The 18,395-nt window shown below is 34.3% G+C and overlaps 1 protein-coding gene across 4 annotated transcripts in view; it reads right to left on the bottom strand.

Moving 5' to 3' along the window:
- Nucleotides 1-18,395, bottom strand: part of LOC143226768 (uncharacterized) — a 248,974-nt gene that overhangs the window by 214,751 nt on the left and 15,828 nt on the right. For 2 of the 4 annotated variants that reach the window (XM_076458171.1, XM_076458164.1), the window contains exons 2-3: nt 17,615-17,690; nt 11,852-12,465 (exon numbers count right to left, since the gene is read on the bottom strand). In XM_076458171.1, coding sequence (XP_076314286.1) covers nt 11,852-12,465; nt 17,615-17,690 — 690 coding nt within the window. Of the gene's footprint in view, nt 1-6,003; nt 6,437-11,851; nt 12,466-17,614; nt 17,691-18,395 lie in introns of those variants that run through there. The other 2 variants (XM_076458180.1, XM_076458189.1) reach the window with 2 other exon arrangements.

Here is an 18,395-nt window from a genome sequence, read left to right as displayed (position 1 = left end):
TCTAACCACCTGCCATGCCAGGCCCTAGGAAGAGTTAAAATACGCATACCGGTAAAGATAGGTAACTGGGACAAGATACACCGGCATATATCGGTAAACCGATCTAGAACACTATCTCCACCTGTCTGGTTTCGCATGAAAATACATTTGTCATTAATATCTCTTCACCCGTAGAGTGCATACGTTTCATGTCATGTACTTAAAGTAAATGGTATCATTTTTCGTTATTGTTGTTTTTTAATGCAAAATTACACAACGAACTACTGCACTGTGTCTACCACGGGAAATCTTAAACCGGATTTCAATGTTGTAATTTCGTAGACTTATTGCTGACCCACGGAGAGAAATAAAGAATTGTTTCTTTGTTGTTAAGCGCAAAGCTACACAATGGGTTATCTATGCTCTTGACCTAAACGCGTTATGCCCTTGTGTGACAACTATAATTGTTTAATTTGTAGGTAACACAAAGCGCCTCCGGGCTAAAAGTACACGAAGTTACTCGGTGATTTCCAATATGGAGTTTATCAGACATTCTTGTTAATCGTTCTATAAATAAACGTGTTTCACGAGGGCAAGTCAATTTACGGTCATCATCACCTAACGATGGCCATACTTTAAGTTCACACGTTATATAGTTTAAGTAGAATTCGTAACTTCAAAATTCTTCTTAATGCGGTATTTAAATCGACAAAAAAGGTAGACAATCAACAACTTCAGAGAGGGAAAAAATGTGGGTACAACGCTTACTTGATTCGTATGCAACTAGTGTAGAAAAGCGTTGATGTGTAAAAGCTGAAAATCAAGTTTGACCACAATAGTTTGTTAATGCAACAGAATTATCTGTTGTTAAGGTTTATTTCCCGACAGAGAAACTGGTGTAAGAAATCTGGCTATACAAGTCGCTCCGACAGGGATTAGTCGTTATTGCTACACTGTAATTTCCCTGTGTATGTGCGTGTTCCATTTATTCTTATTTTCTACCACATTGGTAATTTATTGTGTGATTTATCTATGGTTTATTTTCACCCAATAAAGATCGTTACTTTTATAAGTGTTGTTTGTATTAGTTGTTTTTTTTTTTTTATAATTTCATTGCTTAATTTTCTAGTCCTCGTGCATACAGATCTTCCATGGGTCTGCATGTTTTATCTAATTCCAATAACAGAAAATGATATACACCTAATAAGTATAAACTCTTAGCCCAAATGTACAAACTAAAACTTTTCGACACTTCCTGCTTAACTGCTGCCACAATTTAAAAATATCCACAATTTGAAACTACGTAGACCTAATAACCAGTAAATCTGACTAATCAACCAGTTAAATTGCCGAACCAAATACTAGTAACCAACCGACCGATAATACTGGTCAACAATAATAAGTTGGTAAACAGGCGACTCTTTCCAACAAAACTCAGATATCTAACCAGTTAATAATATTGGTCAATAATAATAAGTCAGTAAACAACAAGTGACACTTTCCAACAAAGCTTCAGTATCTAAGCAGTTGACAAAACTGGTCAATAAGTCGGTAAACAATAAGAGACACTTTCCAACAAAGCTCTGCACTCACTAATCACCAATGAATTAGATAACGAAAAAATAATTTACTGATCACAGGTGAAAAAGCAGATATTTACGTTTTATATTACTGTTCAAATTATATTAGGTGAAACAATACTTATATATCGTTAACCCATAATTGCCAAAATTTTCAATTAATAACACAGAAAATGTTATTATATATTTTTTAAATATTTTTCACAATTACAAATAGTAATCATTGATGAAAATGTTCTATCATATATATCGTGACAAGACAAAACCAGACAGAAAACCAGATTTAGAACGCCAAGTATTCAGCTCCTGTTTGTTTTTTTTCTTATTGTTACCTCTCTTCCATTATCTCAATCAAGCGAGCCATTACTTCTGCCAGGAACAGCAGCCAGAGAACTGACGGTTCTAACCGTACGAGACAACAGAAGAAATCTCACTAAACGTAGAGAACGACAGGATGACAGGGTCGGTGCACGACAATACAAGCGAAATCGTATTGCTGATAGAATTACTGGTTAAACCTCAGTCAGTATTTTCAGATCTCTTGGTTTGCCATTTGATTTTTTTTTTCTACTTCTTGACACAAGAACATTAACTGGATAGGTTTTGTGCCAAATAAGGTTAGAATATTTTGAGCTCCTACATGCGTTACTTCTCTGTTTGTCCTGTTAGTTTTACATGTAAAAATGTTGTTAGTGATCGTGTTCTGACGAAAGGATAGTTTTTGGTCTCAAGTGAAAGAAAAAAATTCGAAAGAATTTGCATATTTACATAATTTCGTCACAGTGGATTTACACAGGTTGTATGTTTAAATTCCTAAAATATTTTATAAACACTTATTTTTAATTGTAATACTAAAATAATTCTCATCAAAATGCAATTAAATTTTGTTTGAAAGATAATTGTACTAAGGCTACCTACCGCCCACAATTCATACTAAGGGATTAACTGTCACTTCTACAACGCACTTACAGCTTAAATTAGGAGGAGGGGGTGATATGGTTTCACTAGGATTTAAAATCAGCTCTCCAGCTCTCGAATCCAGCACCAATTCGCGCCCTAAAACACGTGCAAAGTTCCCTCTATGATATTACTTTACTAATTCTCTAAAAATCATATTGAACTATCAATATGTTAAGAGTAACAAGTTTCCTAGATCACTAACTTAGAATATGATAGATTAAACGAGATTGTTTTGCTTTTATTGTTGTTGTTGTTGTTGTTTGACAGTTTCAAAACTAGCGAATAATGCTCGTTTGTTTCAGAATTTTTGTACAAAAACACACCAAAGGTACCCACGCATATCAGTCAGTACTTTGGAACTTACGGGCTTCCAAAGAAAATATTTAGTTAACAAGAATCCACTGCCAACTCTTGTCGAACTAAATTGTTGGAGCTGACCTTTACTCTTATAATGCACCCATGGCACCAAAGTGTGGAGCGAGATTCTGCGGCTATGGCTTGCTAACCATTACCTCTAACGCCGCACTACTTTTACCAATTAATATTTCGAAGATATATTGTTCTAAACTAGATAACCTTGGTCTAAAATGTTAAATAACTACGGAACAATGATACACTTAGTGAGTACAAACTCAGTTGTGTTGGTATGAAAGAAAATTTAAAAAAATATACATATTTATATAACACCTTGTACCCCTCAAACAGTAGTCTTTATTCCAGTCGTTTCTTTAGAATGCTTAAATCTTTCTTGATAAGTAAATAGTTTTTTAGAAGTTCAAGATGGATTTAACTCTAAATTCGAGACATAATAAGGCTCAGGTTCGTTATAAATTTGGAATAACAGAATCCTTTTTAATCTAATACAAAAATGTTAGAACGAGGGACAGCTGTGGATTACAGCTTCCATTCCATAAATATAAAATGTCATTAACTGTTGTTTTCACGAAATGTTTTCCCACATTGTCTCTATTTTGACCCATATTTTCTATTTTATGGCCAAATATCATTAATTTTTTTATGTCTTCCCTTTTATAAACGTAAGAAATAAACGTAAAAACACTATGGAAACACCAAAAGACGATCCTGCGCGTTATATTGCTTTGCAGATGGAGAGTGTAAAAGTGTTATGTGTAATAAATACATGTAGTAAGTCTTGGTTGGATCTTGACGAAGACGGTTGAGATACCACTTAGATCAACTTCAGGCTAATCCACTGTTCCCTTTTCTGAAAGGTAAAGTAACCTTGTTTTCTTTGTTACAATTCTTAAGTTTGTTGTTTATGTCAAAGTAACAAAGATTAAGTCGAAAACAGCAACTGATTCTCGTCAGAATGGGTTAACTTTGACAACCAGTTTTGAACTTTAACCCAAATTAATTTCAATCTCTGTGCTGTTTTGTGGATTCTTTTTAGACTCGCATATCAATAAAAACCAAACTAGACAACAAACAGCAGTAGAAGAACTAGCAGATTTCATGTGAACATTTGACACCACATCGTGGGAAAACTCACAATTTAGAGTTTAAGTAACGATTAAAATACACTTACTTGGAAAGTACTGGGTTATCTACATGACGTCTTATTTTATTGTTTCTACAGAAAAAGAGAGAAAACAAGGGCAAACAAGATTAGAACTTATTTATGAAGTGTAAATATTCCAATTTTCTTCAAACAATGAGGCTCCATTTCCAAATAAGTTATATTTGTAAGTAGATTTAAAATTAACAATCATTTGAATGTAACTCTAAACCAGTGCTTCTCAACGTTTTCCAATATAATTCGCTCTTACATGTTTTCCCAACAGCTCACTCACACCAGATCGAAAAAGAAAGGTTCTAAATTAAATTCAAAATTCGTTATTATGACTGAAATACTCATCACATTACAAGTACACTATAAACAAAGTATAATATATTTATCAAACTACAACAAGAACAGGTAATAATAACAAATGAGTTTAATTGAAAAAAAGGAAATAGAAACCCTGTAACCCGAGCGCTTGATCTGGTTTGACTTTAGCGCAAAGCTACTCGAGGGCTATATGCGCTAGCCTTCTCTGATTTAGCAGTGTAAGACTAGAGAGAAGACAGCTAATCATCATCACCCACCGCCAACTCTTGGACTACTCTCTTATCAATGAGTAGGCGGATTGACCGTAACATTATAACACCCTCCACGGTTGAAAGAGCGAGCATGTTTGGTGCAACGGGGATTCGAACCCGCGCTCCTCAGATTACGAGTCGAACGCCTTAACCCACCTGGCCATGCCGGGCCTGACCCGAGCGCTTTCGAAATGTGGGCCTTTCTTCTTCAGGAGCAAAGTAGGATTGTTCCCAGTTAAAACCCGAAGAAGAAAGGCCCACCTTTCAAAGCGCTCGGGTTAGAGGATTTATATTTCATTTTCATCAGGGCTTCTTAGGCCTACGTGTTTTAGAACATCATGAGTTTAATTGATAGTACTCATTCAAGCCCCCATTATTCTCATTCACCCTGATTCTGGTCCCATTAACCCTTGGGCAAACCATTCACCCAGCTGACAAGCTCTGCTCTAAAAGCGTGAATAAAAATTAATGAATTAAATAAATGGCAAAACCATGGCCTAAATAGAAGATAAATTCTATTTAGCGTAAGAGGCATAATCAGTGGGTTTAATGAGCCATTCAAAACCCATTCAGAAATACATTACATGTTTCATTTACTATGGTTATCTGGGTCCACGTTCTTTACAATGTCGTTCACACATGGATCAGATCAGCCAGCTTAATGAACATATTAAGGGTCCACATTCTTTTCAATATCATTCATACCTAGATCAGCTGGATTACTTAACAGGTTAGTAAACACATATCAGTGATTCAGTTCCATAGGTAAAAACGTTTTTCCCTCTGAATCATCTATAGTATTTTATGCACTTAAATTATGAGAGACGCGTGGCTTTAGCAATATATTTGATACGCACAATAAATACCTCAATTCTGAAAGTAAGCTTAATGAAACCTTTATAGTCATACAAGTGGACCTGTATGACTAACTTTGATATCGTCCTTCAATCCAGATTTATAAATTTTATTTCAAGTCAAACAGAAATCATCGGAACTTTCTGCAAAATAAAAATCTAATAGTTATAAAAAGAACATTTATTTTCAACTTATTGTGCTTATCTAAATTCTGAATATTATTAAAAAGTTGTGTGTGGCCATAATACTGCTTTATTAATCATATTGTCAGTATTCTACACTTATCATTTGGTTGACACAAATTATGAAAAGTTTCTTTAAGCTACAATTTGATTGGATGGAAAACAAAATCGACTCTGTATTCTGTTTGAATTGCTGTTGTTGTTATCAGATTAACCGTAACATGAATTTTATGTAAACTTGATGCTACGAATTAATAATTACATAAAAACATATGACTTATGAAAATAAAATACAGCCAAAACTTTTTATGCAACAATTTTCCGAAAGCGAAGACACAGAAACGAAGTTTGTGTACAAACAATTTTAATATTAATGTTTTATTTACATTGTTGTTGTTTTGTTTGTTTGTTGTTTTTTTTTTTGCTTTTCATAACCAAATTGTTTACCCAGCACAAAGAAAAAAAGACAACAAGGTGTTCGACAGTGAAAGAGATCATCGAAAAAAAAATTCCTTGCAAAATTCTCATTAATGAGTGTTCGAGTTCATTGTGCATATAAAGCGGCTATTTAAAAATATACAGTCACATATGGTCTACCAACAAACTACATGCATTGATGAGGTAGCACACTCCAAGACATGGCACGCGAAACCAGTCCTTCCTCCACACACACGTTCCTCTCGTGGAGTTGTCCAGCAGCCGGCTTGCCTCGTGCCGCACAAGGCAAGTGCAGGTTACATACGTGCATCACTAACAGGCTCACAACAGCCGCACTCTTATCTGCAAAACAAAGAATGCCAGAAGGATGTGTTTAGCATGCTTTCAGAAAAAGCGGACTAGGCTAAAACTATTGTAACTTTCAAATCAAAACATGTTAATAGCAAACCAATCATGCACAGCAAATGAACAGAAGAAAAGCAGGAAAATTACACGTGCGTTTTTTTTTTTTTTTTTGCATCATAAAAGTTGCTGGAACGTTGCCAACTAACCTTGAAGTTGAAAACTGCCTCGAAATGAGGAGTGTGGGCCTAGTATTACAAAAAACAACTTCTCGTAGTTTAACATACACTTTGTTTTTATTGTTAAATCAAACACGTTTTGAAATATAAAACCCTTTTATTAATTGTATCTACATTTAAAGACTCAACAGGTCCAGTTGGCCGAAAGACAATGAGTTACAATAAACCATTTAATAACTACTACATAAAAATCTGCATATTATGAAAAAAAATCTAAGTATATAATATAACCGTTTTGTTAAACAGTGATGGTTATGAATATTTTAAAATTCATGCTTCATGCCAAGGCCTAAAAAAAACAAAATAAACTACCTACTAAACATACAGATACAGAAAACTGTTGTTCCAGGGCTTAAAATCTACCTGCTAGGCATTCAGGTGCAACGAATGTTTGTTCCAGGACCTAAAAACTACCTACTATACATCCAAGTACAGTAAACCTTCACATCAAACTCTTGTCACTAACACTACCTACAATTTACATGCTGCTCTAAAATAATTAAAACAATAGATAACATATCTTTATCTGTTTAATCTAAAGTTTGTTGTTAAAGCTGCCATGAAGAGTTTGCTAATTATTTTCTTATTCGAAGATAAACATATCGTATTATATCTAGACTACAGTGATTTTTTTTCAAAACAACTTAATGCTGTTTAATAATTGAGAAAAACTGTCATAAAGTCGTGTTAGACGGTTTGATATTTATTTCGACTGATAAAACTTTTTCGTTGAAAGATTTTCTACTTAAAAGTTCATTCACACCCTACCTTTAAACTTGGATATAAGTTCTGTTTAAAATACTAACAGCCTAGACTCTGAATATATGCATGAAGAAGTCGCCAAAGTAGGAAATAAAATTTCAATAATCGAAAAGTTTTAAAAATAGATCACACAGACGGCTGGAACTGGTGGTAACCATGCCAACCAGATGCGGGTAAGGACGTCCTTTCTAAGTTAAAGGCATGGAGGGGCAGTTCAACAGCCACGTGCTGTTGTGCACGAGAGATCGATAATAAGAGTTACTCTTTAAAAATCGATCACCGCTGGAACCGTAAAGTCATTCTACCGAATAACGTATTTCTGAAATCCCTTATTTTGTCTTATTTAACACCTGAGTGAATTTGGGTTGCATGCAGTTTCCACAACAAGTAAGGAAAGTTGGTGGAAAAAAAAAAAAAAAAATTGGTGAAAAATATAATTTTCCAAACCATAGCAAAATATAGTAACAAATTTCAATTTGCTCGTACTTGAAAATCAAGTAGATGTAAAGTTAATTTTAAAATTCCAGATTTAACAAATGCTGTTTTATATACAATTATGTCTCAAGCAATAACCGCAACGACATCCATGACAATTTGATACATTTGCGTCAATTAACACAAGAACACGTTTAATGTAAGATCTAGCATAACATTTGAAAATAAAATATAAACGTCTGTAAACCAAAAATTTGATCCGATTGACTAAAATTTATTTATCTCTATTAAAAAAAAAGAAAAACACAAAACAAAAAGTACCTAAAATCGGACTATGTACATTAAAATATATTAACAAGTGTTTAAACAGTAGATAATCCGGAAAAATACGAGATTTAATAGCAGCATTGTGTTCTTAATGAAGATGTTAAAACGACTGTTTATAAACAACTTGTTCTAATATTAATGTTTTTTTTCTCCAATCAGTTTCCTTAACAGAACACAAATATACAATATATACGATATAAATATACAACTTAAAAAGTCAGGTTTTTGTGAAATGTGTGACAGCTGTTTAAAGAACAAAATTTAAGGTACCGTTCATTATATTAAATAATATTCACGAATAGTGCCTTTGAAAATTATAAAGACTTGAAAATATGGAAGTATGGGTTATAATGTATGAAACTGTTCATGGGACAGACATCGTATGATCTAACAATAGAATACTGCACAGTGCAATGTGTTTTGCGTTTGTGTGTTTTTGTTGTTGATACACGAGCTCACAATAAAACACTTCAATATCTTGAATGAAACTAAAACTACAAACATTTTGACACTAACCCACGGCTCTCATCTTTGTTGAAATTTAAATATTTCAAGAAGTTCACTGAAAAAAAAAAATTGATTGTGAATCAACAAATTGCGCTTGAAGTTTCCAGTTATTCAAATACGTGATCCAAATCAGTAAAACTAGGGTTTTGGTTTGTTTGTTCTGAATTTCGCGCAAAGCTACACGAGGACTATCTGCGCTCGCCGTCCCAAATTTAGCAGTGTAAGACTAGAGGGAAGGCAACTAGTCACCACCGCCCACCGCCAACTGTTGGGCTACTCTTTTACTAACGAATAGTGGGATTGACTGTAACATTATAACGCCCCCACGGTTGAAAGAGCGAGCATGTTTGGTGTGACGGGGATTCGAGTGTCTTAACCACCTGGCTATGCCCGGCCGTAAAACTAGGGACAAACCCCATCATTCTCGCATAATTTACTGTCATAGATAAATAAACCAAGGAAGCTAGCTCATTGTCTAATTACACATCCCAGAGATTTCAAGACAGTTATAAATACTGTGTTTAAGGTAAGAAGTTACAGCAAGATACCACAAGTTTTGGATTAACCAGTATACAAGTAAACTCTACAGCTAACATCTGTGCCATGGTTACTTAAGTTGTTCGATAAACGTTCTTATACTCTGATAACCTGTGTGTATAGTAAGTAGTAGGAGTGAGGTATTTATTATAGTGTTGCCATACACCTACTGGGGAGATTGTCAGTGCAACTTTTATGGTACATTATTCTTTTATGAAGGTCTAAATGAGATATCTGACAGAAGAAGAGGTTATGTTTTCTGCCGGTAAAATTTATTTTGTAATTTAATAATAAATATGTGGTGAAATTATATTTTAATACACCATATTTAATGTTATTATTAACAGGTATAAGTTAAACAGCTAAGAGCTGCCCTTAAATGCTTCCCAGTTGCAAGCAGTTTGGATTCAAGGTGTTAATACGACTCGTGGAAAAGTCATAATTCTGAAAAAATAATAATGCAAAAATTTTTTTGAAAATTATATAAACATACGTTTAAACTTTTCGATGACAGAAAATAATTTTGAAGCCAATATATTACGTTGTTTATATGTCATTTTAATACTATGTTATAAAAATACCAAGTATATAGTTATAGTTCTGAATTAATTAATATTTTCTTTACTAATAGGAAGGTTAATTTCGCCTTTAAAAAAAAAAAACACAAGAAAATGTTAACCTAGATTTCACGAGTTATTCACTACCGGGCTTCAAAATCATGGTTGCGCCTGAAGAAAGAGAAGTCTTTTTTTTATTAAAATATATTTTTTTTACAGAGATATCTTCATAACTGAACGAGACGTTTAAAAAAAATTGCAGTAACCCCCACCCAGCACATGCACGTGCCTCGTACCATTTTAAACAGTTTGTGTCCCTGTCTTACCTTGTTTGATAAAAAAATATAAATATATATAAAGTTCCTTCTTAGAACAGAATTTGCCAGAAAAGAACCTTTTGTGAAGTTCAATTCATAAGCGCTTTCGTTGTTATGGTTATCTGTCTCCATATTCCTGGGAACCTCAACCTACGAATATACCTGTACGGTATTGTTGCTAGCCATCTAAAGGTTCATCGCCACCTCTACATTTCGGGCACCATTTACGATTTTAAGTGTTACTTCTGGTCTCCCGCTACGAGGAGTCATTAGACACAAGTCATAACGTGTTGTTATTATTACATTTAACTTGGTTATATTTCAGTTAAAATACCATTATTTTTCGCTCTGCGACCAAGCTTTGTAGATAATAGTTATGGAGCAACAGGTCACACTGTCAGACATGTTTAACCGACTTTCATTGGCCACAATACATTGTTGGGCGATTTATATAAAATTGAATATACTGGTGTCTAGTTGTTTTAAGAACTAGATATATACGATAGTGCATGAGACAAATCACGTAATTTCTATAAATAATTATACTTTTTAATGTTATTTTTATTAACTATATTGGTTAGAATGTTTGACGAACACTTTTTTTACAATTTAATATTTCTACAATAAATGTTATTTGCACTGTTAAATTAACGAGTGTTTTTAGAACTAACCTAAATCTCGTTAGCTGACCAAATCTCGTGAGATGTTATTGGGATTACAGTAAAAAAAAATCTAACAGCGAGGGAATCCAACGGTTGCAAAGAGTTCTTATCATTATGACAGACTACAATAACAGGATATTTAACCCGCTATAATCATCACTCGGCTGGTTTTAAGTTTCATGTACGAATATGACTTGCTTTAGTAAGAAATAAATATTAAGCCATATAATTTATTACTAGTGTTTTTTTTTTTAGGAAAGTGTAAACATACATTGTAGCATTTCGTTACTTACACAATTTATCTGTATTGTGTTTAAAAGAGATGATATATCTACCTAGTATACTCCCCTATAGGGTGTCACATTTGTTGGGTGTAGTGTTCTCAAAAATACAAATATTTTAACATGTATTAGTTTGGATAAGTCCTAAGTTGGAAGGCCTTTGGCAAGTATCCAATTTCATACAGCAGGCAGCGTGACAGTTTTCCAACAGCTATAGCGTTTTTATTTGCAATTTTCTCTTGCATGATATTAAGTACAGTTTCTAGTTTCGCTTACTCTTAATACTTATAGCATAAAAGTTGGAGATATCCCTATCAAATATCATTAACGAGATGGTTGTCCTGGTTATCAAAAGTACAGCTATTAAAGTTTACGTATAACACTACCTATTCGAGTCAAACAAAAAGTGGGTCAACTTATTGTAATATAACTGGCATACATACGTATAGAAAAGATACCTACCTGCACGAGCATCACGCACGACCTTAGTGCAGTCATCATTACAGAGATCCTGATAATCCAATATTTAAGCTTGCATGGCAGTTTGTAATAAAGGTTTAATTCTAACTAATATGTGTGAAATAAAAGCTCGTATTGTGGAATATTAGACGATGTTAAACTCACGTGAAATCAATAACTAATTACATAATTTTATCTGTTTCTCCTCTCTTAGTCTTGCATATCGATGTGTACAAGTATTTGAATTGTTATGTTATTTCAAGGCGTATCATCCTTCAACAACAGGTATAATCAGAGTCTCCCTTTTAAAATAATAAAAACAAATTTCCTACCTGTTGCATCTTCTCGAAGTCTAGACATGGCCGTTGAACGTTGTTCCTTCTAACGCTGTTGGATGCAACGTGTCGATGTATCTTCTTTGGAGAATGGTTACGAGATGACACTGAACATACCTCAAAAGCCTGGATGTTGGCTGCGGCCGAATGAAACACTTTGGGTGGTGGGGACAGAGACTGGGTGGGCTTGTGTACGTTTGCAGGTGGGGAAGCACAAAACTCCACAGGAGCTGAGAAACACATCAGGTCCCGCACCTCATCATCAGATGAGCCCGAATTTTCAGCGGCGCTACAACAGTTTGCCTGAGACCACTTTCTCTTCTCAGGGCAGGTGTTACTTCTTCCCCTGGTGATCAGACCACTGGTACAGTTTATCACTTCCAGCTCCTCTTCAGAGCTGTGGTGATCAAAGTTATGGTCACTGTCACTGGGGAGGGCAGAGTCTAGAATAGACTCTGGTAAGGGGCTATCCACATCAGTCTTGGAGGCTCGAGACAGTTGCTGCCTTCCCTCACTACTGGTGTCTCCAGGCTCATCTGTATCCACCGGAGAACTTCTCACCACTCGATGTCTCTCTCTCTTAACCTCGTGATGTATTCCGTTTTCCATGTCTAGATAAAACACAAGAGTTATTTTATATAAGAACAAATGTAGATCTACAACCAGCTTACCTATAAACGAACAAGCATGATAAAATGTATAAGGGCAACACAATTCCGACAAATAATGGAGCTTTACCCACAATATTTTGTGTTAATCTAATGATGCATTACTACAAAGGGTATTCTTCCTACAATAGGTAGTCGCTTGAAGTCATTATGGAATAAGAGAGAGATTTAAGAACCGTAAGTTTCATTCCACCTAATTATTTTTATTTATACATACTAGCAGAAACGCTCCTTACAGGCTGTTTTTTGTACTAGTAATTATTAACCGCAGTATTCATTTGTCATTTTTCTGGGAAGTACTAAACGAAAACAAATGATCGGATTGCACCGATATTCAGTCATCTGTAGTCATATAATGACTTATCAGGAACGAAAATGCATTAAATGATTATTATTGAGCTATTTATCTATTTATAAAGTGTGTGTTTATATATATATATATAAGTGGTATCTTTCAATAAAAGTTGTTTTGTTTAAAGAACTCCATTTTTGGTAATATATTTACGAATTATGTAAATTGTAAAGCTGCACAATGAGCTATCTGTGCTATGCCCACCACGGGTATCAAAACCCGATTTTTAGCGTTGTAAGTCCGCAGAAGTTATGTAAATAAAGATACAATCAAACCCACATGTACAGACCTAGTGAAAGCCGTGTTCTTCTTACACGGAGAGTATTTGTATTTAATATCATGTTTAGGATAAAGAAGCGGTTGTTGCACACACCTTAATTACTTTTATATTGTATGAATAATGAATACTTAAAGTGCGAAATTTAAGTGTATTTTCATTTGTAATTACATTCAATAACTGTTACCACATTATGGTTATTATTTCGGTCGAATACATAAATATGTATAATGGGGAATGGAATGCTAACTTCATAGGATAAATGTAACTTATCCCCAAATGGTAGCACCTTATATTTTGTTTGTTTTTTACTTATTTTAATTTTTTCTTCTTCTTCCCTACTTGGGAAAGCAGCCACCTTCCCACAACTCACCGCAAACAGTGAAGGGTGATATAGATGTGGGACATTGTGGGCTTCTGCACCCACATTTTCCTCTCCTAATTTATATTATTTTAATTTCTATTGATATTCCTTTATGCGAGACTGGCAAACGGATGTTAAGACTAATAGACGGTGTATTCCCACTTCAATGTGGGTCCTATTTCCGCAGTTACCTCCAAAACCTAGGGTACATTTTATATCCTACATTATAGCGTGCATCCTGGGGATCCTTTCTATTGGTGCAGCGTTTTTCATTTTGTTTTGGCTTGTTTTTATTTATAACAAATTAATATTAATCAGCGACTTAGATTTGCTGTTTCTAACACAGTCCTTCCTTTTGATTTTGTTTTATTTCACTTAAGTCTTAAGTATTAAAATTCTCTCTCGATCTCTTATTATACACACATTATATATGTGCGGTGTGCTGGAGAAACAACTGACCACTGGTCAGGTTTCAATGAAATATCAGCACCGCCCACATTGATGCATTTTTTGTTTGGAAAATAACCACAACTCCAATGTAATATTAATACATCATGACAAATTACAGGTTATATCAAGCAGTCGTTTGGGACAAGTGGTTACTGTCCAGAATAACCAATTGTTAACCCAGATCCTCACCCTTGATACAAATGTATAATTTACAAAGTTTCGGAGAAGCAGAGGACAAATCCTGTAATCTTGTTGTATTTCGAGCTAATTAGAAAAAGATGTAACAGCACATTACATCCAAAACGTGCCACTGGCTAGCGGTGAGTAACTAACAATATAAGCTGCGATAAAAGCCAAAAGGTTAGCCCACAACCAGTTAAGATGGTGTCCGAATGGTAACACAAGACGCCTTCTCCTATCTGGAATTATTTTATCCTCGTACTTTTAACAATAACTTATAAATATGCATATTAAAACACTTATCAATCAAACACGAGAAATAGTTAGTTTTAGTCCTAACAAATTTACATAAATACTGTTTATTAATTCTCTCAAATGATAAGCTCTCTGAAGACATTGATTAGAAATTTAATTACACGTCTTTATTATTAACCCTCCATAATTAATTTGTCATTATATATGTACACACACACACATGTATACATGCTAATGCCCAGATAAATTCATCTATTAACTCACTATCAGGTGCTTTAAACACAGACCATAAATTATGTCTTAGTAAACCATGCAATTATCTGTAAGTGGAAAAATTACCTTTACCCATCCAAAAAGCTCTCAGGACAAAAAAAAAAACTATTAAATTGCCTTCGCCAAATATTTACACACAAAAAAGTTATCTTAGCTACAGATACTTAAATTTATTAATTAGAGGGAATAGAACTTATCAGTCCCTGCAACCAATTTTTGGACAACTCTCATCGAATAGTGCGATTTGATCACTACTTGCATAATGTCGTATAACGCATCAACGACTGCACATTAGCCATTAGGCCCTCCAAATTAGGCAACAAACATCTATGGTGCAGTTTGTTTGATTTTTCAGTTTGTTGGCTACATCATGATACTTTGAAATATGATTTACCAAATTTATTAGGAACATCTTATGTGCCTTAAAACAACAGCTATCCGAAGATGATATCCGCGCACACTGCCCTTGAAAATAAATGCTAGGTCAGGACATATGCGAGATAAACAAATACTCATTCAAACTTCCCCAATCCCAACAGGGGGGGGGGGTCTGGCATTATCAAATTGCAGTGGAATATCTTCCTATTTGATACCATGTCATTAAATGCAGCTTTGTCAGGTTCAACGTGGCACTGAGCCCCCACCCCTCCCCTTGTGAAGGACTTTACTGCAAAGCATATTTTCATGTCACTCGAAACTGACAGTCTCTGTGTTGCCACAAACAACGAACATACACTAACTAATAAACAGTCGTTTGTTGACTAATTCACAGATATCCATCAAATATGAAATATATAATTTTTCATTCTTTTTTCTATTATTGTAAATAAGAAAAAAAACTGATAATTTGTTCCCTTTGTTTTCGTATACTTAATACAACTGCCAAGCGCCCAACTTTTAATACTTTATATCATAGACGAGTCTTCTTGGCACGTTACTGCTACCAATATTTCTAAAAACAACTAGTAGATTAAAATCTGTCCAGACCATTACTGGTTACAAAGTACGTCAGCACAGTACTACCACCCTGAGAGACTCGACCAAATCTCAAGTATGAAAACAGATCCTGTAAATAACCACACTCGCCCGTCCACTGCACCTACATCTTAAACTCAGTTTTCCACTAAACTTATAACATAGACATCTTCTGATGTAAAAAATTAGATTTTATTATTAAACAATTACCCTAAAAGCTCAAGAGGCGACTCAAAAACAAGCATTTCCAAAATATGATTTCTTCTTCTTGTCTGATCAATCAGATATAGTCTTGAAATCAATCAATATTTTGAGTCGTGTCTTGGGATTTCAGAATCATGTTATAAGACGAGTGTACAACGTTAAAGGTAGCAAGTAAATAAAATAAATACAAAATAAGCTCAGTGTATTTTGGAAACATCATAACATTTTGTAAGAATACTGCCGGACAATATCAAGTTGACCGTAACTTCAAAACATGCCAAATAATTAGTCACATCACTAAGTGCGTACACTCTGGCAAAACAACGAAACAATACTTTTAAACTAACGAAAACTAAAACTAATCCATTATATACACAACAAGAGATTAGCTAGCTGAAATCCCAGTCGTGGATATATACAGCAATTTAACTTGTCCTACCTACACAGTAAATATTCAGAACTTTGATTAATTTTTATGAGAAATTCGAGGTCCGATCATGATTATAGGATATGTTATTATTTTGAGTAAATCATGATTATGCAGCAAGTCATTCGGTATCAACCAAGACTGGATTTTAACAAAAAATGTAATAAGCGACTTCGCCAAAATTCATCGGTTGTGGGTCAATCATGACAACACATCTTATTAAGCCACTGTGCACGTGGCTTAATATGATATTCATGACTAAGAAAAGTTATTCGAAAGGCATTAACCTCGCAAATAAGATTTTTAAATGGTCAATCTGCTGGTAAAAAAAGGTGAATGAATAACTGTGCTCTGAAGACGAATAATTACTAACAAAAATAACACTAGAGTTGAAAGATCTGAACACTATAATCTTATTAGGATAAATGTGAGAAGGCCACAGAAGCCAGTTATATAAGAAGTCACAACGAATAAGTTGATACGAATTAAAGGAGTTTGGCAATAGTGACTAAAATAACTGAAATTAAATGTTAAATTATCTTTAAAGTTTAAGAATTATGCATTTAAGGCTATGTAAGAACACACGTTCCCCAACTAGTTTGAGGTGATGCAGACTAATTGAAACGTAACTTAAACACTCAAGTTAGTGTTAACTGCAAGAAAATCACTAATTATGTACTAACCAAGATTACATATGCAAACCCGAACATGCTACAAGTTAATTTAGATTATACAAATAGCCTACGGTAGTGGTCTACAACGGGTGGTACATGAGGGTGTTGGATGTGGTAAAAACCAAACATGTTACAAGTTAATTCAGACTATACAAATAGCCTACAGTACACAAGAGTGTTGAGAGTGGAAGTAAACGGAAGGATTCTAGGACTTTCCTGCATAAAGTAATATCCTAATGTAGTAAAAATGGTTTGCAAGTTCCACCGCTTCAGAGTAAATTTTGCAATTTTATTACTGCGCATGGTGGTTCATTGGAAAATTTAGTTAACCAAAATGGTACACAACTGAAAACACAAAGTAGAATACGTTCCTCCGGTCAATTATTAGTTGTGATCGTTAAAGGATTTTTTGCAGCCCTAGAACTTGCCAAGATCTGCTGACGTTCTTACTGTTTGATTTTATTTATTATTATTATTATTATTATACGATGCTTCCAAAATACTATCACAGAAAAACACGCACCAGACATTACTGTTACATTTTGCTATACGTTGACATTAAGTATTTATTTTAAAAAGGTAGCACGAGATCCCTGATTTAGGTAAGCCATAAAATGATTTAGTTCGTGTCATTAAGTACTACATAAAGCATGTTACTAACATTTTTGAAGTTCTTTAACTTTGGCTCCTTCGTCATCAGATTCTGTGCCCGAGTCTCTGTCATTGTCTTCTTGTGGCTGAAGGTGGAAAAAAAAGGAGAGAGTTTCAGTGTTTATTTCTAGCACTCTTCAGTTTGCAAATCTAGGAAATATTGTTACGGTATTCAAGACAGTGTTTTATATATTAATTTATAGATTTAAGCTCCAATTATCAGACTGGAATTTTATCAGATCCAAGATTTACTATGCATACACTAAATTATTCAAAGCGAGAGTTATTTAACACACAACTATTATTTTATTATGAAAAAAGCTCTTGCTAAACAAAGTATTTGGAGCACAAAAAATTATCTTTTTTTCAATTATATAAACGTGAAATCATATATGACAGCTCATATTGGTTTGGTTTGTTTTGAATTTCACGCAAAGCTACACGAGGGCTATCTGCGCTAGTTGTCTCTAATTTAGCGATGTAAGACTAGAGAGAAAGCAGCTAGTCATCGCCACCCACCGTTAACTCTTGGGGTACTCTTTTACCAACGAACAGTGGGATTGACCGTCACATTATAAAACCATCACGACTGAAATGGTGAGTATATTTGGTGTGATGGGGATTCGAACCCGCGACCCTCAGCTTAAACAGCTTACATAAATAGTGTTTCAAAGAAACGCAAAACGACAATTTCCTAAACGAAACTACGCAAGCTTAGATAATTGATACTTAGTACAAAAAGCTTGTAAAACGATTATTATTAATAATAATACTTGGTTTTGATGTACAGT

The sequence above is a fragment of the Tachypleus tridentatus genome, chromosome 1 (genome assembly GCF_004210375.1).
Source record: "Tachypleus tridentatus isolate NWPU-2018 chromosome 1, ASM421037v1, whole genome shotgun sequence".
Classification (NCBI taxonomy): domain Eukaryota; kingdom Metazoa; phylum Arthropoda; class Merostomata; order Xiphosura; family Limulidae; genus Tachypleus; species Tachypleus tridentatus.
This window is presented reverse-complemented; position numbering and strand designations above follow the sequence as displayed.